The 22,650-nt window shown below is 38.4% G+C and overlaps 1 protein-coding gene across 2 annotated transcripts in view; it reads right to left on the bottom strand.

The window, feature by feature from the left end:
• Nucleotides 1-470: 470 nt before the first annotated feature.
• The window catches only part of LOC122094313 (probable NADH dehydrogenase [ubiquinone] 1 alpha subcomplex subunit 12), a 25,795-nt gene continuing 3,615 nt past the window's right edge, over nt 471-22,650 (bottom strand). For both annotated transcript variants that reach the window (XM_042665082.1, XM_042665083.1), the window contains 3 exons: nt 1,609-1,697; nt 922-1,031; nt 471-828 (listed from right to left, as the gene is read on the bottom strand). In XM_042665082.1, the coding sequence (XP_042521016.1) occupies nt 670-828; nt 922-1,031; nt 1,609-1,697 (358 nt within the window). In that variant the 3' untranslated portion in view covers nt 471-669. The remainder of the gene's footprint in view (nt 829-921; nt 1,032-1,608; nt 1,698-22,650) is intronic.

The following is a 22,650-nucleotide window of genomic DNA, read 5'->3' as shown; positions in this document are numbered from 1 at the left end:
TGGCACATCTCAACTATATAGCACACCATGCCTAGATTTTTTTCAATATTCTAATTTGTGAAAGGAAAACAGCTTAAGGAAAATGTTCAGAGTAACAAAATGCTAAACTTGGTAAAAAAAAAATAGTAGAGGCACACATCAAGAAGTTGGGCACAATTAACTCAGTTTGATAGATGTAGCTGCCAATATATGAATGACCCTGGAACAAAACATAATTATTTGAGGAAGAGACGCTAAAAACAGGAAAACTTGATATCATGTTTAGATGGTACTAATTGTTTTTGTCTCCTTGGATGGGAAAGGAATCTTAGTATACGAAGAAGAGATACTTAAAACTGTTCTCCTTAAGACGGTTCAATAATTTCAAATTGTTTTGGGCCCGGACGACTGCATACGCAAGCGGTAGAACTGTCAGATAAATCTGTGTGCTACTCAAATCTAAAAGCTGCATCCTAGACAAGCCATGCCCATAAATCATGTAAAATGCTTGCAGGTAAACATATTACTTGTTCATACCCTTCTAGGGAAAAATATTCACGGCTTCAGCACAACGAACAAAGTGCGACCTATTATTTCATGCCCTCAAGGGTTGGAATAAAGAAAATACATGGATGGACACACAATGTTTTAGACAATCTGAAGGGCCCTGAGATGTTTAGAGAAGAATTCTTAGGAGGTCTTGGTAGGCTGCCATGGCTGGTATCTAGTCCAGTCTCTCTGCCCAGGGTTGAGTGTGTGTCCCTTGGAATGGTAAATGAACTCATCACCCTCCCCAGAAAAGTTCTGCTTGTGATCAACTCCATACCTCTTGGGTTTCAACATCAGAAGCTGCGATAAGCAATTAATTAGTCCCCTCGTAAATTGCAACAACAATTAACGATAATAACCAATAAACATCAAATCGAATGGATGAATACTTACCTCATCCCCTGTGTGGTCGGTGATGAAGTGGAGCCACCCATGCCACTCTGCTGGAACCTGAGATGCATTATACCGGCCCTTGTCACCATATTCCACCCACCTGTGTCTTCCTGCAAAATCCCTTAAAAGTTACCAGAATTTCATCGATAACATGTCAAGGTCCACCTCACTGAAACAATCCTTAAAACTGTACCTTCCCCCTTTAGGGTTTCTTTTCATCTAGTTTTCAAACATTTCAAAATAGACATAAATAGGTTGCAGTGGTGCACAACTAAGGAGCCATGCCACCATTCAAGCTGATTGGCTGACTGAACATCCCATGTGTCACATTTAAGTCAATTACAATCAGCACACTGGATTAATCAGTCCCTTGAGACCTCATTACCTTTCATCTGAGCAGATCCATGAATCAAACATGTTTAGGCTGTTAATGACAGAACTAATGGAAATTACAAAGACTCCAATCATAGATTAACAGCTCCAGGTGCAACCACTAAAAAAGTCAAGATCAAGATCTACCAAGCCAGATACCAATAATTTAAAATTTAAAGGAAAATTTTAGGTCCTGAAACCATAAATTGCTCAGCAACCAAGGGTTTCAATATACTAAAGATGACCACAAATTCTCCCCTTCTCAAAAATCTTGCAGATGCAAGAAAGTAAAAGACAGGACAGAAAATTACTAACCATATTGAGTATTAAGTTTCTCATAATATTTATTCCCGAATTTATCAACTCCCACAAGTGTTGCGCCTATGTTATGGAGTTTGGTTTGCCTGAAAAAAGAAAATAACACACGGATTGAATAAAAAAAATAAGGTTTTGAGGGAAACAATGAAATATTAAGGTTAAGTTGTGAATGGATAATTTATGAAGAAAAAAAAAATTATATAATACATATTACAGGTATCAATAGAGTGTAGACCTCGGCGCAACAGTAAGGTTGCTAGTGGTCACAGGGTCGAGTCAGGAAACAGCCTCTCCACGAAGCAGGGTTAAGGCTGCATACCTTATGACCCTCCCCCGATCCCACAGTGGCGAAAGCCTCATGTACTGGGTGCAGATTACAGATATCACTCAATAGTCTTCAAGAGGAAGGAAAGAAATGATTTTGAGAGAAGCATTTAGCTACCAAAAAAAAAAAAAAAAACATAATGGAACAAACAATGTCATGGGAGAATAAGATACTCTTATTTGGTAGCAAATGAGGTGATGCAATGGGATAACATGGTGCAGAAAACTTGAGAGTTTATGTCCTATACTCCTATTAATTTTACACACAGCACTTACAAAGTTGTCAATAAAGTTTCTATTTCAAAATTGAAGAGGGTCAATGCATCTACAACTAGGTCATTAACAAGGTATCCTATGAATGAGTGTGAAATCCTAGTGGCATCTAAATTCTTTCTATAATCAGTTTTCGGCCTTCATATAAGTGTGAAACCACCGTTTTATATTGTTAATCCATGCTTTTAAAGTTGAAACAGCAGTGAACTTCTTCAATCAATTCCTAATCTATAATTCCGTCAACTTTCAAACCAAGACAATATTCTCCTAAATCTGGGAGTATTTTGAGTTTGATCTACAACGGTGGTTCTGATTAAGATTTAAAGGGAACTTGCACTTGTTTGAGATCGTTTCCGGACATTCCCAGAACATCCCAATAGAACAATGATATTCTGGGAATGATCTCAAACCAGCCCTTGGGCAGAAGGTTATATGCTCACTAGGGTTCGGATAGAAGAAGCTTCGGGGTAGGGAAACATAGTGATCAAGTTGAAAAAGGTGGTCAATCAGAACTGAAATCAAGAAGACATGAAAAAGCAAGAATTAGAAGCAGGGGCATCCAAAAAATAATCACTCAGAATAACTATAGAGTTATTAATAAGTGTGATATCTTCTCTACCCAGCACCAACCTTACTTGCAACAATGGGTCAATAAAAGGACAACTGATTAAAAACCAATCATAATATCTCGAGAATTTTGGTTAGTTCAGTATCTATAATGAGTTTAATGGATTCTGCTTCTACATAATTACATATTAGAGCAGGGATGATTCAGACGAAATTGAAGGGCCTAGCCGTAAGGTAGAGACATATGCATTGAAAAAGGATTTTAAAATCCAGAGCATAGAAAGATCAGGGAGAACCTAGACTCTAATATGAACACTTCAAACCTCCCACAGAAAACAGAGCAAAACACTGCAGACTACAAGATCTGCCTAAACCAAAAGTTTTGCAACACTGGTTGCTTGGCTACAGGCCAACATGACTGTTACAATCCCAGAAATCTGTAATCAAAACAGAGAAATAGAGGAAAGAAGAGAAGAAGAAAAGAGTAAAGAAGAGAGAGAGGTGCAATCGAAAGACACTCCCAAAAGAGAGGAGTGACCTGTGATCATAACAGAATAGATTGATCGCAGGTTTTAGTCCTTTACTTATATTAAAATAATGCTGAAAGTAAAAGACAATAGTACCCCCATTGCCCAATTATAAGAAAAGCCACATCACAGAAATATGGGGGCCGATGGGACCCAAAATACCCCTATCGGTTTTAGAGTTTAGCACTAGGCATTAATCTCAACACTCCCCCTCAAGCTGGAGCATACACATCACCCATTCTCAGCGTGGTACAACCATTATGAAAACTAGGAGCAAACAGTGACTTAGTGAATATATCAGCCAACTGATCTGATGAAAGAACAAAAGGAGTCTCAATCAGCTTCTTCAGAACAGCATCACGACCAAAGTGGCAGTCCACCTCTATGTGCTTGGTCCTCTCATGGAAGACTGGATTACTAGGAATGTACATCGTAGCTTGGTTGTCACAATACATCTACATAGGCTTGATCACTGGAAATCCCAACTCCAAGAGTGAAGACCGTAACCACATTAACTCAACAACGGTATGAGCCATAGCTCTGTATTCTACTTCTGCACTAGAACGAGCAATGGTAGTCTGCTTCTGCACTAGATCGGGCAATGGTATTTTGCTTCTTGCTACGCCATGTAACCAGATTACCTCCAACAAATGTACAATAACCAGTAGTAGATCTTCGATCATTAGTAGAGCCGGCCCAATCAGCATCAGAATAGCCAACTAGTTCCATATGCCGATTAGGACGACAGATCAGCCTTTTTCCAGGAGCACCCTTTAGATAACGAAGAACACAGACAACAGCATCCCAATGTGCTTTCTGAGGAGACTGCATGAACTGACTGAGGACTCCAACAGCATAGGAGATGTTAGGACGTGTTACAGTAAAATAAATCAGCTTGCCAATCAAACTCTTGTATTGATGCACATCCTAAAGAGGTTTGGATGCAAGCATGCCAGTATCAGATAAAAGGTCCAACACGTATTTCCTTTGAGACAGACTAATCCCTTTCTTACATCGGATCACCTCAATCCTAAGAGAATAGTGAAGTTGGCCCAAGTCCTTGGTCTGAAAGTGTTGCTATAGATAAGCTTTCATTTCCAAAATTCCTGCCTCATCATTACCAGTAAGAACAATATCAACATAAACTACCAAAACAATCAGTTTATCACCTCTACAACGAACAAAGACAGAATGATCAGAATAACTGAGAAAATCCGCAAGTAACTATAGTAGCACTGAACTTGTCAAACCATGCCCGAGGGGACTGTTTAAGTCCATAGATAGCCTTGTGTAAGCGACACACACGACCTTTATTCTCCCCCTGAGCAACATAACCAAGAGGTTGCTCCATATACACCTCTTCTTATAGATCACCATACAAAAAGGCATTCTTAATGTCCAACTGAAACAATGACCAATCAAAGCTGACAGCAAGAGAAATAAGTAGATGAACAAAGTTCAGTCTAGCAACCGGGGAGAAGGCCTCAAAATAATCAACTCTATATGTCTGAGTATACCCCTTGGCAACCAAACAGGCTTTCAACCACTCAACAAAGCCATCAGAGTGATACTTAACAGTGTACACCCAAAGACACTTCACCAAATCCTTACCAGGAGGCAAATCTACTAGACTACAGATACCACGACTCAAGAGATTATCCATTTCTACATCCATAGCAGCTTTCCATCCAGGAATAGTTAGGGCATCATTATGGGTGCGGGAAATAGGGTTAGTAGAAAGTAACAAGGCAAGACCATGAATGGGAGAGGGAAGATGAGACAAGGAAACAAAGGTATCAATAGGATACACAACCATAGATTTTTTAGTGCAAGAACATGTACCTTTCCTTTGAGCAATTGGTAAGTCATCAGGTAGAGAAGGAGGAGGAGCTTCACCAGAGAAAGGCGGCAATGGAGGAAGTGAATCATCTGGAGTATTGGTTTCTCCACTCGGTTATCCAACCTCCTTGCGCTGATAAACTTGTAGAGGTGTCACTGGCACTGGGCACATCAAGGAAGGGTATGAGAGATGGAATGGGTGGAGGAGATGGAGAAGTCCACTCCATACCAAACTCGAACACCTGAGGAGAAAAGAATGATGTGCTTTCAAAGAAGGTCACATCGGCACTAACAAAGTTCCTCTGAGTAATGGGGTCATAGCATTTATACCCCTTCTAAGTATGTGAATAACCCAAAAAAATGCACTTTGTAGACCTAGGAGACAGTTTATCTACTTGTACATGCAAATTATGGACAAAATACACACAGCCAAAGACTCGGGGAGGAACAGAAAAACTTGGCAAAGTAGGGAACATAATAGAAAAAGGGAACCTATTTGAAAGCACTGAAGATGGCATGCGATTAATCAAGTGACATGCAGTTAAAACCCCATCACACCAAAAATGCTTAGGAACATGCATATGAATCATAATAGCACGGGCTACCTCGAGTAGATGCCAGTTCTTATGTTCTGCTACCCCATTTTGCTATAAGGTATGGGCGCAACTAGTTTGATGTATCATCCCACGGGTGGCACAAAAATCAGAAATATCATTTTGAGCATATTCTAAAGCATTGTCAGAACGAAAAATCTAAATCAAAATGTCAAACTGAGATTTTATTTCATTATAGAACTGCTGAAACACAGATAAAAATTCATATGTCCTTCAACATGTAAAGCCATGTAAGGCGAGAATGGCCATCCACAAAAGTCACAAAATAACGAAAACAAAATCTATTACTAACTCTGTAAGGACCCCATACATCAGAATGGACTAAGGAAAATAAAGACGGACTATAAGACATAGAGCAAGATGGGAAGGACACATGGTGATATTTTCCCAACTCACAGGCCTCACATTCCAACCTAATCACAGACTTAAAACTAGGAAATAAAAGTTTCAACCTAACTAAAGATAAATGTCCTAAACGACAGTGCCATTAGAAAGAAGTCACATCCCCAACAGCAGTAGCTGTAGCAGAAGTAGGAAAACCACAGTTGAGATAATATAAACCATCTTTTTCACACCCTCCACCAATCGTCTTCCTCGTGTGAAGATCCTGAAAAAACACAGTAAGAGGGAAAGAAGGTTACTGAGCAATTTAATGAGCTAGTTAACTGGCTCACAGAAAGAAGACTTGATGGGAATTGTAGAACATGTAGCACAGAAGATAAATTCAATGACGATGTGGGTGATATAGTACCATGGCCAAGAATCGGTGTGGAAGCACCGTTGGCAAGAATAACAGATGTTGAATTGGTACTAGAAGAAAAGGTTTTAAAAAATGATGACTTACCAGTCATATGGGCAGAAGCACCTGAATCAATGATCCAGAGGGTAGAGGTAGTGGTAAGAAGGGCTGAGGTACCTGTATGAGCTAAGGTGGCAATGGATATAGACCCACCATTAGATGAATTAGAGGATGCCTCGAGAGTGTGCAAGCACTGGAGCAACTAATTGATGTCATCGCGCAAGCAGGTAGATGAATCTCCTGATGAATAGCTCGGTTTAGTATCAATGGAATACCTTGTGTCAGTATCATCGTCTGACACTGCATGATTGGCTAACTGGGTGGCCCACTCGGGCTTGCTATGCTTTGCCCAAAAAGTCTCGACAGTATGGTTAGACTTTCCATAGTAAGTGCATTGGCGAGATGCACGATTAGATGGCTATCCACTAGAACCTCAACCAGCCGACCCACATCCTCCCCCACGACCGCGACGGCTACCACGACCACGTCCACGGTTGGCAAGGAAAGCAGAATTGTCTTTGGAAGACTGATCAGGTTTTGTTGATGAAGTAATACGCTGCAGTCACGAATAAGTGTCATTCAGAGTAAGAACAGTATCGCCTACGAGTAGATGGCCCTTCACTGCTTTCAAATCATTATTCAAACCAGCCAGGAATTTGGAAACAAAGAACTCATTACACTGAGCTTTTAATTTATCAATGTCAGTGGTCAAGGGTTGGAAAACATTGAGTTCTTCAACCATTCCCCTAAAAGCACTATAATACTCTGGAAGAGTTTTGTCAGACTGGCAAAACTGGAATAGTTTCTCATAAATATCATAGATACGAGTCATGTTCTTCTCTTGAGAGTAAGTTTCCTTCAAATCGTTCCATACTCCCTTTGTAGTAGAGTAAATCATGACATTGTCAACAATATCTGGTTCCATACTATTCCACGACCAAATTAAAATCAAGGCATTCTCCTTCATCCATTCATTATAACCCTTGTCAAATGCTGGAGGAGGATCAGTAGTATACTAAAATTTATCCTTGGCCATAAGGTAAACCTTCACAGACTGAACCCAAAGTAGGTAATTCGAACTTCCTTTGAGCTTGATAGAGGTAATTTGGACATTGACATTGTCAAAGGAAGATGTAGCAATGGTAGTTTCGGTCTCAGCCATGAGGAACCACAAAAATATAGAAAGAAAGGATTACTGATGTAGAGGCAAACAATCACCTGTAAGCAAATCTATATAGTAACATAGAATGGGGGATTCTATTACAGAGTCATATTATTAAGACCTGCTCTCTCCATAGTCATCACCAAACAAACAATCACCTGTAGGGTTTAGGGTTTAGGGTTTAGGGTTTAGGGTTTATGGTTTATGGTTACATACCATGGTATAAAAACCCTGTCAAAAATCCGTCTTCAATTGTCAATTAATAAAATGAGCAAAGGCACATTATCTAACACTCATGTGATTTAAGCCATAGCAAACGCAGCAGTAGGCGGCTGCACTCCAGAGAGGTTAGTGGAAGAATGAAGTCAACAAAGAGGAATGTATAAACCCTAGGCTTGATCATAGAGGCTCTGATACCATGTTACAATCCCAGAAACCTGTAATCAAAATAGAGAAATAGAGGAAAGAAGAGAAGAAGAAAAGAGCAGAGAAGAGAGAGGTGCAATCGAAAGAGACTCCCAAAAGAGAGGAGTGACCTGCGATCATACCAGAATAGATTGATCGCAGTTTTTAGTCGTTTACTTATATTAAAATAATGCTGAAAGTAAAAGACAATAGTACCCCCATTGCCCAATTACAAGAAATGCCACATCACAGAAATATGGGGGCCGATGGGACCCAAAATACCCCTATCAGCCCCTATCGGTTTTAGAGTCTAGCGTTAGGCACTAAACTCAACAATGACCATTAAGAAAGTCCATCAAAAGACCCAATTTTATCCATTTACACAAGATAAGGTTCTTCAGCAGAACTAATCAACTATACAAATAAAATTTAATGTCTAAACCATCAAACTGAAAAGAAAAACTAACATTAACTCTTAACGTCTAATCAGGAATCAAGAGAACTTGTACAATAGGAAAGCCATTGTAATGACCGGGCCCCTTACCCTTGGCCATTGTAAGGTCCACATCGTTATAGCCATGTTTTGAACAACTTGTCAGCAATATTTTGAATAATAACTCCTCAAAAAGACCTTATTTAAATACTAGATGGATTTAGTCAACCACTGCTTACCAGCAATCAAACTCATTTTAGCAAATGACACCACAAGCTCTTTTCTTTCTCCACACCCCCCCCCCCATTGTAACAACTCAATTCAACTCAGCCAACTAAATGAGGTCGGCTACATGGATCTTATTTCTCCAATCAGCTCTATTCAACGCCATACTAGAATCCAGTCCTAAGATATACATGTCTTTCCTCACTACTCCTATGGTTATTTTGGGCCAACATCTGGTTCTTTTAGCTCCTTCAATTTGAAAAATATCACTTCACTGTATTGAATCATTCAAAGGCCGCCCCTGCACATGTTCATGCCACCTCATACGACTTTCTCTCAACTTATCATGGATAGGGGCAAACGCCCAAATTTTCTCTAATGTGTTTGTTTTTTATTCTCCTTGCATTACCACTCATACACCGCAACATCCTCATTTCAACCTTATTAAGTTTGTTTAAATGTTTTTCCTTTACTGCCTAACATTCAGCCCAATACATCATTGCTGATCAAATAGCTGTTTTAAAAAATTTCCTTTAGAGTTCTAAAGAGATACATTGATCACACAACACTACGGATGCACCCCTCCATTTCATCGATCCTATTCTAATTCTTTGCATAATATCTTCCTTTACTTCTCCATCTTTATTCATAATTGAACCTAGGTAATCCAACTGTTATTGAGAACTTACCATCCTGTCCTTTCACAGTTCTTACACTAGTCACTATATCCTAATACATATCTCTACTTATGTCCACGTATTTACTCAAAACGTTTTTCTTCACTAAAACTTGCCAAATTAACTCTAGAGAAACTCTATCATAAGATTTTTCCAAATCAATAAAGATCAAGGATTAAAGTATCGGTATCGGTCGCCGTATCGGTCGGACAAAATTAAGATACGTATCGGAGGGTATCGTATCGTATCGGAGATACGCTAAAGATACGCATATAAATGGATAGGGAACACATTTTTATACACTTTTGCATAAAAAAAACAGTTAAAAAAAGTTATATATAACATGTAGAATGCATAAATACTTAAGTAGAGGGTATCGTATTGATAGAAAATATATTGAGTTGAAAATGTTCAAAATGATGAGGGTATCATATTGATAGATAAATATATTTTTTTGAGAAAAATCAAAATTTTCCATGGAAGTTGTAGAACACTTGTTTTTACATAACATATAAAAAATCTAAACATTTTTAATCATTGAGCATGAGTAGATCTAAGAAATTTGAAATAAATTGAAATCCTCATTTTCTCTTGAAAAAAGTTTGTAAATCCTTATAAATCCAATGATTTCATGTAATAATGATGCACAAAATGTGATTCTAAGTATGATGAACTAGGGGTGTCAATTCGTGGCCCGAACTGACTAAACCGATCGGGACCGACTGTTTATAGACCGGCCCGGCCCGGACCGTCTATTAAACGTGTCGGGCTTGAGCCCGGACCATTTATTAAACGTGTCGGGCTTGAGCCCGGACCATTTATTAAACGTGTCGGGCTTGAGCCCGGCCCGTTTATAAACGGTTGGTCTTGGTTTTGCCACTTGGACCGTCAGGCGCCCGATCGAGACCGACCGTTTAACACCCGTCGAGACCGGCCTATTGTGCACTGGCCTAGCCTGACCCTTTAATGATTGTAGAATACCTATTTTACCCCCCAAATTAGAAAGTAAAAACTAAAAAGTAAAAACATGTTCACATTTTAAATAATGGTTATATTTGGTATCATTTATTAATTTATTGTCATTTTTTTGGGCTTGCATGAGTGGGCCGAAATATAAGAGCACATTTTAAAGAGGGTCCGTTTAAAAATTGGTTAAAACCCGTTTAACATTAAACATGTCCGTAGCCCAATTAAGGCCCCACTAAAGCCCGATTAAGGTGGCCCGATTATAGCCCGAGGCCGACCGACCGAATATAAAGTGTACCATGCCCTCAATAACTAAGCCCGATTAGTTAAATGGGCGGACACGGTGTAGCCTTTGAAAGTCTTCAAGCCCGATTAAGGCCTACCGAAACCGACCCGACCGGTTGACACCCCTATGATGAACCTTAGTTTTGTAAAAAAACTTGAAAATCTAAGGTTAAAGTTGAAAAAAGTGAGTACAGATTCAAGAACTTACTATTCAAAATTTTCAACTTTCAAGTTCAAGGTTCTTCTTGGACTATGTTTTTCTCCTTCTTTGAACCATTCACTTCGACAATGTTTCTTTCAATCTACCATTTGAGTCTTCAAAAATGTGTGTGAATCAAAGGGGAAGAAAGAAGAGAAATATAGAAAACTATTGGTGAGAGTTTGAAGTGTTTGTTTCAAACAATAAAAGGCACATTCACGGGAATTTTCATATTTTCAGTCGATACATACCGATACGGTACCGATACAGTACGATACGGCTCGATACTGCACGATACGGTCGATACATACCGATACGGTACCGATACGTACCGATACTCTCGGGAATTTCCAGATTTTCAAAAGTTCGTATCGCAGAGTATCGTACATATCGGTACCGATACGATACGGCACGATACGATACGTACCATACGGCGATATGCAAAAGGGGGCCCAAAATTCTATGTAGCGTATCGGTATGTATCGTGCCGATGCCTACCGATACGGATACATATCGGCCGATACGGCACGATACGCACCGATACTTAAAACCATGATAAAGATCATATGAAGATCTTTCTATATGCTCTAAATTTTTCCATTAGTCCCCTAAGCAAATAAATAGCTTATGTGGTTGATCTCCCTGGCATAAAACCAAATTGGTTATCCGAAATATCAATTTCATGTCTCAAGTGAGCTTCAATTACTTTATCCCACAATTTCATAGAAGGACTCATGAGTTTAATTTGTCTATAATTATAACATATTTGAATATCACTTGTATTTTTATAAATCGGTACCACAATTCTTTTTCTCCATTCATCCATCATTTTCCTTGTGCTCAAAATCTTATTAAATAACCTAATTCGCCACAATGAACCCTTTTGACATAGACTATTAGAAATAAAGTCCATGTTGCATGGTAATCTTCTGTAACCTTAAAACTATACCATCATGTACAGGAGTGCAAGTAATGAAGCCCACAATTCTACTTGTTGCAAACGTGAACATAAGTAACAAGAAGAAAGAGAAGAAAAAGAAGAAAGAAGAGAGGAGAAGAGAAGAGGCCCCCGAATGGTCTGGAGACGCAGCCTACGATTGTGTGTTAAGTTACAATTGCAGACTCCTCCTTATATATAAACACACGCACACACACATATATATATATGACTTACAAGAGAGTTAGGTTAGAGGTCAAAAATACCCCTAACCTACTTGTTACAATGATAAAAGGGACACTAAGCCCGATAGGACAGAATTGCCCCAATAACTTCAACACTCCACCTCAAGCTGGAGCATATAAGTCACCCATGCTCACCTTGTTACAGCAATTACAAAAACTAGGGGCAAACAATGGCTTGGTAAGGTGGTCGGAAGGGCTCTTCACATACTTGGAGTACGAGAGCAAGATGTGTGTTGCAGGTTGTTTGCCGAAAGGCTCACTAGACAAGCAGAAGACTAGTTTCATTCGCTGCCTAATGGAACCATCACGTTATGGCAAACCTTTATAGATTTGTTTAGGAGGAGCTCCTAAGCGCATAGATAAGACTGTGAATCTATAATTAGTTCAGATGACCAAGGCTGATGATGAAACAGTTGACCAATAAAGTTGATCTGAAGAAGAAACAAATTGTCTCTCAAACTAGCTTCTTCAACACGGCATCTCAACAAAATGATAATTCACCTCAATGTGTTTGGTCCATTCATGATAGACCGAATTGCTGGCAATATAGCTGCTTGCTTGTCACAGACTCACAATACATCTTCATGGGTGTAGGCATAGGAAAACCCATCTCAAGAAGGAGAAACCTGAGCCACATTAGCTCAGCAGTAGTATGGGCCATGGCCATGTACTTTGCCTCAACATTTGACCTGGCAATTATCGTCTATTTCTTGCTCCGCCAAGAAACCAGATTACCCCCAACAAATGTACAATAACCTGCAGTCAAACAAAGATCACTAGCCCAACCAGCCCAATTAGCATAAGAAAAGGCAACCAACTCCATATACTTATTAGGATGATAAATCAGCCCCTTACTAGGGGCACCCTTCAAGTAACGAAGGATCCGAATAGCTGCATCCCAATGAGCTTTCTAGGGAGATTGCATGAACTGACTTAGTACTCCAACTGCAAAAGAATTATCTAGTCTGGTAACTATAAGCTAAATCAGTTTTCCTACCAAACTCCTGTACTGATGAACATCTGTAAGAGGATCACCATCATTGACACCAAACTTCTGATGAGGGTCCATTAGAATATCCACTAGCTTAGATGCAACATACTAGTATCAGATTAGAGATCTAAGACATACTCGCGTTGAGATAGATTGATGCCTTTCCTGTTTCTCAAAACCTCAATACCCAAAAAACAGTGCAGAACATCTAGATCCTTGGTTTGAAAATGTTGCTGTAAATAGGTTTTACCTTTGTAATGCCAACCACATTATCACCAGAAATGATAATGTCATCCACATAGACAACCAAGACAACCAACTTACCCCCATGTCAGTGAACAAACACGGAGTGATCTCCATAGCACAGTGAAAAATAACAAGACATCACTATAGCACTAAACTTGTCAAATCATGCTCGGGGAACTATTAATAAATAGCCTTACGCAACCTACAAACACGAGTACTATCCTCCCCCTAAGCAACATAAACCGGAGATTGCTCCACATACACCTCATAAGTCATAATTCAAATCACTATATAGAAATGTATTTTTAATATCTAACTGAAACAACGGCCAATTAAAGTTAACCAGAGAAATTAGCAAATGAACAGAATTCAGCCATACAACAAGAGAGAAAGTCTCAAAGTAGTCAACCCTATAAGTCTAGGTATAGCCCTTGCCAACCAAACGGGCCCTTGAGCCGCTCAATAAAGCCATTAGGAAGGTACTTAATAGATCTATCAAACTCCAGGTGTTACGGGTTAAAAGAGCATCCATTTCAACATCCATGACAACCTTCTAGGCAGGAAGATGAAGGGCCTCAGTCTAATTCTTGGGTATAGTAGAGGCAAACAATGACAAAGCAAGACTATGAATAGAAGCAGGAAGATGGGGAAGGGAAACAAACTTATCAATAGGATACTAATGTATGATCGAATCACAAGTGATCCAATCCTAGGCAGGATCTTTACTAAATTCAATAAAAATCAAATTCAGGGACTAAGAGAATGAATAAAACAGAAAATAGAGAATGAAGGGAAGAATGTGGTAGGGGAATAGATTGGGTCGAGCATCTCATTCTTCCCTAGGGCATCTCACCCAAGTTGTCTCTCACAACACTGCATCTCACAGTTTTCCAACACAAAGCCTTTTTTTTTTTTTTTTTTCATTCAATCAAATTCGTTTTCAATGTTGTAGCCCCTTACAAACTTATACAGAAGACTAAAAACTGACGCAAAACATTAAAAAGGAAAGGCCTAACCCAATCCCTAATTAATTGGGAAACCTAAACTAACTAAAAAACTGAAAAAACAAAGGAAATAGACTCAAAACAGGACTCTAACTAAACTAATGAATTAAATCTCATTTTCTTACTTTCTACTCATATTTTAGGCCCATTAAAGTGGTCCATCACAAAGAAAACCCATTGGATCAAAGGCCCAACACATATATAACCCAACCCAAGGCTTATTTCCAATAAAATAAGCCCATTAAATGACTTATCTGCATCAATTAGCCCTCTCTTAAAAAAAATTCATCCTCAAATTTTGAAGAGTAAGGGTGATTACAACATGGTGCACGTCCCTCTTCAAGCCGTTGAAAAATTCAGGTAGCTTTTTGATAATAAGGATGTAATCTAGAATGTGAGGAGCTCAATCTTCAAGATACTTCAATGGGATGATGAACTCCACATGCATAACCTCAACATCATCGGATGTATCCATAGGGTTATCTACATATGCACCTTCAACCATTGTGTTCTTGACCTCCACAATTTCTATCTCAAGCTCCTTAGGATCTTCCTCTTGACTATTCACATTCATCACAAATGTTGAAGCACCATTCTCCTTAGGTTCGATCTCCTTGTCTACAATTGTGACTATGTTGCTTTCGACTTCATCCACATTAATTTCTCTGATAAGAACATCAATAACTACCTCTCCCTCGAGTAGGAGTGGTTGGATTTTCACCAATACTAACCTCAATTTCTGACTCTAGTTTACTGGTCGGAGGTGTCTTCTCTTGTTGCTCCTTTGCAATGCGTTGTGCAATAGAGGCTGATGATTCCTTTATGCTCTTGTCAATTGTGAGTGCCTTCTGAAAATCTGGGGGAGGGAAGTACATTCTTCGTTCATGCTTAGATTATGCCTGCCAACTCATACTCCATCTCATCCCAAGTTTTAGGCTCACGCCCTTGAGCTTGAAGTCGCCTTTCGCGGATTCTCCATTTGATTAGAGTATAATCACTCATTTAGGAGCAAGCATATTGAAGTCGTCGTGCCTCTGTTAGGTTGTAGGAATCAAAGTAGACATTCAATTCTTTTACCCATTCAAAGAAGATGTATGAACAAAGTTTCTCACGAAATTCATGTGGCTCCATCTTTGGTTTGGCTAGGCTCTGATACTAATTAATATAAGATTGAATCACAAGTGATCCAATCCTAGACAGAATCTTTACTAAATTTAATAAAAATCAAATTCAGGTGATGTAGACACGCACCCATGGAGCGATCTATACCCATCTAGGTATCCAACGAGAGATGAACCAGATCAATATCGAGTTTTGGCTAGTAGGATATTTTAGGATCTTATTTCTATCTTCATGCAATCTTTTATTTTTGATAACTTAGGTAGGAGATAGATACTAGGATTTAGTTTCCAATTAATGTGAGTTTCCAATTTAGAATAGGTTTCCTTTTAATGTATGTTTTCTTTTACTATTTAAATGCATGTAATGCTCAATTAGAGAACATAGAATAGAATGATGAATTAATTATTTTGAGTGAAGTTGCGGTTATGTTTGATCATGTGAATCTCCTTCCCTCCCCTTTCCTTGTGTGATTCTTCCCTGCTTCCCTAGGCCCCCCATCAATTAGTATCAGAGAGAAGATCCCATTCCCCTTCTTCCTCCCAACTTTCTTCTTCCTTTCCCCATTCTCTGTTTTGGTCCTACCGTGACTGAGAACAGCAAAAAAAAAAAAAAAAAAAAAAAAATCCAAAGCACTGCCCAGCAGACCTACTCCACCCGCCCCTTTTTCTCTTTACCCAAGCATACCCGTGAAAAAAAAAAAAAAGGAAAAGTAGACACAAGAATCAGAATCCAGCAACAGCTAAAGGACAGAATCCAAAAAAAAAAAAAAAAAAAAGAAATAGCGAAGAAGAAGAAGAAGAAGAAGAAGAAAAAGAAGAAAAGAGGAGAAGAAGCTGGGAGAGAAGACAAGAAGAGAAAGAAGAACAGAAGAAGAAAAAGGAAGAGAAAAAAAGCAGAAAAAAGAAGAAAAAAGAGGCAGAAAACAGAAGAGAGAGAAACCAGAAACATACCTGGTTTTGGAGTTCCAGCCGTGAGTCGCCATCTCCATCGGAGTCGCAACCTCACCGCTGGACATCAAAGACTCCTCCATCGCCAATCGCAGCAGCCATCTTTGTGGGTTGCTGGTCTGTTGGTCTCCATCTCCAGAAGGAAACACTTTCCCTTTTGTCGGTAACCCAAACCCCATCCCATCTTTTTTTTCTTTTTCTTTCCCTAGTTTTCTTATTTTCCCAATTTGGCCCCTCTTTATCTTTTAATTCCTTCTATCCCATATTTTTCCTTGTTTACAATTAGACCCCTGCCCACACTTGTTATCCTTGTGGTTTAAATTGAAATTCAAGTAATTACAATTCTAACCTTCTTTGAAAAAAAAAACTGACCGACGGATCTCAATCTTTTATTGGATATCCATCAACAAATGCAATTGATGCGAGAGAAACTCGATGAGACTCAACGACTTTGCACGGATTTCAAATCCCTAGCACACTCTACCTTTAACCATGTGATCTCAGCCGTTGAATGACAGGTAGATGAACCAGAAGATGAATCACAAGTGGTAGAAGATGAGATAACACCGTTGGAAGTTGAAAATCAACTTGTGAAAAAATTTAAGTCAGTTGATCTCTTCAATGAACCGATCGATTTTATTTTCCCGACTCACTACTTCACCAATGAATTTTGCGTCGTGGATTTCATAGCATTCGATCATGGTTTTGGTGGTGAATTCATACAGGTAAGGATGGATGCTGATCGATTCGTGTTGATTCTCCTGTTCTATAAAACTCGTGGACAAGTTTTTCTCAACAACGGGAGAATTGATGTAGATACGCACCCATGGAGCGATCCACACCATAGTTTTTAAGGCGGCAAGACGACCAAGGCGTTTGAGGGTCTTTCGGAGCCTTAGCGATAAGGCGGGCATAAAGCGTCGCCTTATTGACTAAAGCGTTCTTGTGTAATTTTTTTATAAAACCAATCTATTTTGCTCAAATCCTAGTTGAATTATATTACTCATATGTTAAATAAATATTAAAGGTTCATATTCATACCAATGTAAGATATTCATCAAGAAAACAAATCATTAAAGTGAATAAACTAAGTTCATCTTCATCAATCATCATAACATATTAACATATAATATAAATATATAATTATGAAACAAAATTATAAATATAAAGAAAATAAGACATAAAAAATACAAGTATTTATTATACTTACCTCTATGATGCCAAAATGAGTGCCTAAGCCCTAAGGTCATCCACTATATTTCTACTCCTGTCAAAGAAGAATGAAGCTTACCGCTACCGGAGCAAAATGGTCGCCTGGATCAGTGGTTCTTCCTTGTTCCTTGATTCCTTCTCCAAGCCCTTTTCTTAAAACCCTTGACAAAATCTAAACCCTATTTGTGACTCGTGTTTTTGTTCTATTTGTTTTGGTTATTTTTGGTGGAGTAAAGTTGATCCCATACATCTCAAGTGTTAACAAAACCATACACCTACCAATAAAAAATCTATATTTGGAATCTTCATCAAGTAATTTTAAAATGTGTTTAAAAAAAAAAAAAAAAAAAAAAAAAAAAAAAAAAACATAAGGTGCCACTTCACGTAAGGCGGAGCACTACCATACCGTCTCTAAACCGCATCAACGCTAAGGCGCTATTAAGGCGTCACCTTAACAGCGCCTTAAAAACATGATCCACACCCATCTGGGTATCCAACGAGAGATGAACCGGATCAATATTGAGTTTTGGCTAATAGGATATTTTAGGATCTTATTTCTATCTTCATACAATCTTTTATTTTTGGTAACTTAAGTAGGAGATAGCTACTAAGATTTAGTTTCTAATTTAGAATAGGTTTCCTTCTAATATTGGTTTTCTTTTACTATTTCAATGCATATAATGCTCAATTAGAGAATAGAGAATAAAATGATGAATTAATTATTTTGGGTGAAGTTGTGGTTATGTTTGATCGTGTGAATCTCCTTCCCTCCCCTTTCCCTGTGTGATTCTTCCCTACTTCCCTAGGCCCCCCATCATTAGGGACCGATAGAATGAATAAAACCGAAAATAAAGAATGAAGGGAAGAATGGGGTAAGGGAATAGGTTGGGTCGAGCATCCCACTATTCCCTAGGGCATCTCACCCAAGTTGTCTCTCACAGCACTGCATCTCACAGTTTTCCAGCACAAAACATTTGTTTTCCATTCAATCAAATTTGTTTTCAATGTTGTAGCCCCTTACAAACTTATATAGAAGACTCAAAACTGACTCAAACACTAAAAAGAAAGGCCTAACCCAATCCCTAACTAACTAGGAAACCTAAACTAACTAGAAAACTGAAATAACAAAGGAAATAGACTCAAAACAGGCCTCTAACTAAAAAAATGAATTAAATCTCGTTTTCCTACTTTCTACCCATATTTTAGGCCCATTGAAGTAGCCCATTACAAAGAAAACTTATGGGATCAAAGGCCCAACACATACATAACCCAACCCAAGGCTTTTTTCTAATAACATAAGCCCATCAAGTGATTTATCTGCATCAGAATCACTACTAGACTTTTGAGTGCAGGAAGGTGTACCTTTACGCAACGATATTGGTAAGTTGCGAGGCAATAAAGTAGGTGGAGGTTTACCATAGGAAGAAGCTGGTAGAGGTGGTCAAAACGTGGGAGTAGTTGGAACCCTATCCTATTGTTTCACCTAGACCTTTGATAAAGTTGGTGACTTCACTGACCCTATTGATAAAACTTTCAACAGTTTCTCTCTTAGACATTTTTCAAACCTTAAAATACTACTCTAAAATACCGAAGCTTGGCTTCCCTAATTTTGTCATCTCCCTCATGGACTGTTTGAAGTTTTTCCTAGATTTCTTTTGTAGTTTTACAACCTTCAATTCTCACAACTTCTTTAGAAGCCAATGAGTTATGCAATCATAGTTTTTAAGGCGTCGCCTTACCAGCGCCTTGGCGCTGATCATAGTTGTCACGGCGTCAAATCGATCCAAGGCAGTGGAGGGGTGGCTAATCGATTTGGCGATGAATTGCCCGTTATGGCGTTGCCATGGAGGTCAAATCGCCCATGTGTTATATTTTATTTTTCCTATTTTCTAAAGTTATTTAGTATGCTATTTTTTTATTTTCGCTATTTTTTAAAGGTATTTAGTATGCTACAAGCCTACAATATATACCCTATAACATATAAAACAAACATTAAGCAACATCAAATCATCAAAAATCAGCATAGCCCTATCAAAATCACCCTACATTTTACAAAAAAACGACCGCCTAGTGAATCAAGTGTGAACTGTCGTCCATGGCGGTGCCATAGAGACGCCTATCAGCCAATGGCGACTGCCATTTGTGAGTCACGTAAATCGTAGCACTGCTATGAACTTCTTTTTCAGCCAAGACGCCAAATTGCCACCTTGGCGACGCCATGACAACTATGGCGCTGATGCGGCCTAGAGATGGTAAAGCAGTGCTCTGCCTTACGTGAAGTGGCGCCTTATAGGTTTTTTTTTTTTCAAACACATTTTAAAATTACTTGATGAAGATTTCAAATATAGATTTTTTATTAGTAGATGTATGATTTTATTAATACTTGAGATGTATGGGATTAGCTTTATTCCACCAAAAATAACCAAAACAAATAAAATAAAAACACGATTCACAAACAGGGTTTGGATTTTATCAAGGGTTTTAAGAAAGGGCTTTGAGAAGGAATCAAAGAACAAGGAAGAACCACTGATCTAGGCGACCATTTTGTTCTGGCAGCGGTGAGCTTCATTAGTGGATGACCTTAGGGCTTAGGCACTCATTTTGGCATCATAGAGGTAAGTACAATAAATACTTGTATTTTTTGTCTTCTTTTCTTTATATTTATAATTTTGTTTCATAATTATATATTTATATTATATGTTTATATGTTATGATGATTGATGATTGATGATTGATGAAGATGAACTTAGTTTATTCACTTTATTGATTTGTTTTCTTGATGAATATCTTACATTGGTATGAATATGAACCTTTAATATTTATTTAACATATGAGTAATAAGATTCAACTAGGATTTGAGCCATATATATTGGTTTTATGAAAAAATTACACAGGAACGCTTTAGTCAATAAGGCGACACTTGATGCCCATCTTATCGCTAAGGTGCTCCGAAAGACCCTCAAACCCCTCCGTCGCCTTACCGCCTTAAAAACTATGTGTGCAATGCATTCATAACTTTGAAGTTGTTCTCAAACTTCCTTTTTTCTATTTCAATCATGACTTCTGCATTCTATGGAGTATATCCATTCTTTACTATCATCCATACTATTATAACCCATGAATTTCAAATACGTTTCCATTTTAATTTTGCAGAACCTGTAACTTGATCCATCAGAGTAAACAATTCTGCCACCCATATGGCTGCCCTAGCCGGATGCCCATATGAACATTCTCAGATTAAACCCTGAAGTTATTAGTCTTCAAATTGGGGAACTAGTGCTCTGATACCACTTTTTAATCCTCAAAGTTGACATTGAAGGGGTGAACAGTGTCTATAAAATCCTTCTTGGAGATGTTTATTTTTGAAGCTACCCTGTATTCTGTTCAACACACACAGTTGTATGTTTGCGCATCTTGCATCACTCAGTGGCTAGGTCTATCAAACAAATATACCCATCCTGCATGCATTCCAATATACAAGCAACAACAAATAACACAAGATGTGTGTGGTTCGGGTCATTGCCTACTTCACGGAGCAATACCTTTTCTGGGTTTCGTATTTTTCTCAATACTCAACTAGTTTGTGACTATAACAATAGCCCAAGTGTTATGACACTTGCTTCAACTGAGATAGTACTCAGGTTAGGGTTTCCCCCCTTACAATGTATATGATGAGAAATATGAGTACAAATTCCTCCCCTTACAATAAATACCTTAGGTTATGCAACTTTAACAACCTAGGTCATACAAAATAAGACATGGTGAGCAGAAACTACATCCCTTGACTAGCAAGGGGTGGGGAGCTTCTTTGAGAATCCTAGATACATTGGAATCTTCAACTTTTCTTTTTATATGGATAATCTTGAACCTTTAAGAGTAGAAGATGGTCCACCGTCTTTTTTGTCTTCTCCTTCTTCTTCTTTACATACAAGGAGCTTCTTTGTCTTTAATGAACTTGATGGAGAATCTTGAACCTTCAAGAGTAAAAGATGGTGGTCCCTCTACTTTGTCTTCTCCTACTTTTTTTATCACACACAAGGAACTTATTTGTCTTTAACGAACTCCAACACCCCTCTCCAACCATCAATATGGTCTTTAATGGCTTCTAAAGCTTGGTGGTGATCGTACTTAAGCATTCAATACACAAAAATCTTCAAACAAAGGATTTTCTCAATATTTGGGCATGAGAGCAGACAAACACTTGGCCTCGACATCTCTTTTCTCCTATTTTCTCTCCTAAAGTTTTTCTTCTTTTTGTTCTTCAAGAAGTAATAAATGAAATCCCTAAAATCCACTTAAGAACGTAAAGAAAAAAAAAAACCCCCAAAGTCGTGTATGGTTAACCATCCAGTTCAAGCTGGGAATCTACTATGGCAGATTGATCTTACCTCAGTGCGGGAGTTATAACTTTTTATATGACTCCAAATGAACCGATTCTTATTTCTTCTAAAAGTAGTCTCAAATATTTACAAATTTTGTAGAAATATCATTCCTCTAATTACTCTTCAAAATAGCTCAAATTTTGGACCAAATCAGTGTCACTTTAATCATGCTGCTGGATTTCTCTCCAGTCAAGTGGAGGTTTTGGTTTCCTTAAAACCGGGATTGTGTGAATCTTTCTAGGATTAGTTTGCTATTATTTTACTTATTTAATTCCTTGTAAAGGATAGAAAATTCATAACTAATTCCAGACCTTTTCGATGTCTTCCCTAAGAGTTCTAGTTAGAAAATAGTTTCTCCTGTTGCCTGCGTATCGGAGGGAATGATTTCCTCCTCTGTTTTGGTTATTTTATTCCCTGTTTTGTGAAGGTTGTTTCCTATTGCCTGTCAGATATTCTAAAGCCATTATGACAGAACCAATCCAGTTTCTATAGAACAATGTAATGGGTAAGAGCCTCCCCACGATTTTATGAATTGATACTACTTGGCTTTCTGTCTCAAAATTCTGTGGTGATCCAGAATTCTGCTCTAGTGATTTAGCAACCCAAGTTGCGGATATTCAACAGGCCGACTGGTGGAGATTCCTTTAGTCGTGTCCTC

The sequence above is a fragment of the Macadamia integrifolia genome, chromosome 11 (assembly GCF_013358625.1).
Source record: "Macadamia integrifolia cultivar HAES 741 chromosome 11, SCU_Mint_v3, whole genome shotgun sequence".
Classification (NCBI taxonomy): Eukaryota; Viridiplantae; Streptophyta; class Magnoliopsida; order Proteales; family Proteaceae; genus Macadamia; species Macadamia integrifolia.
This window is presented reverse-complemented; position numbering and strand designations above follow the sequence as displayed.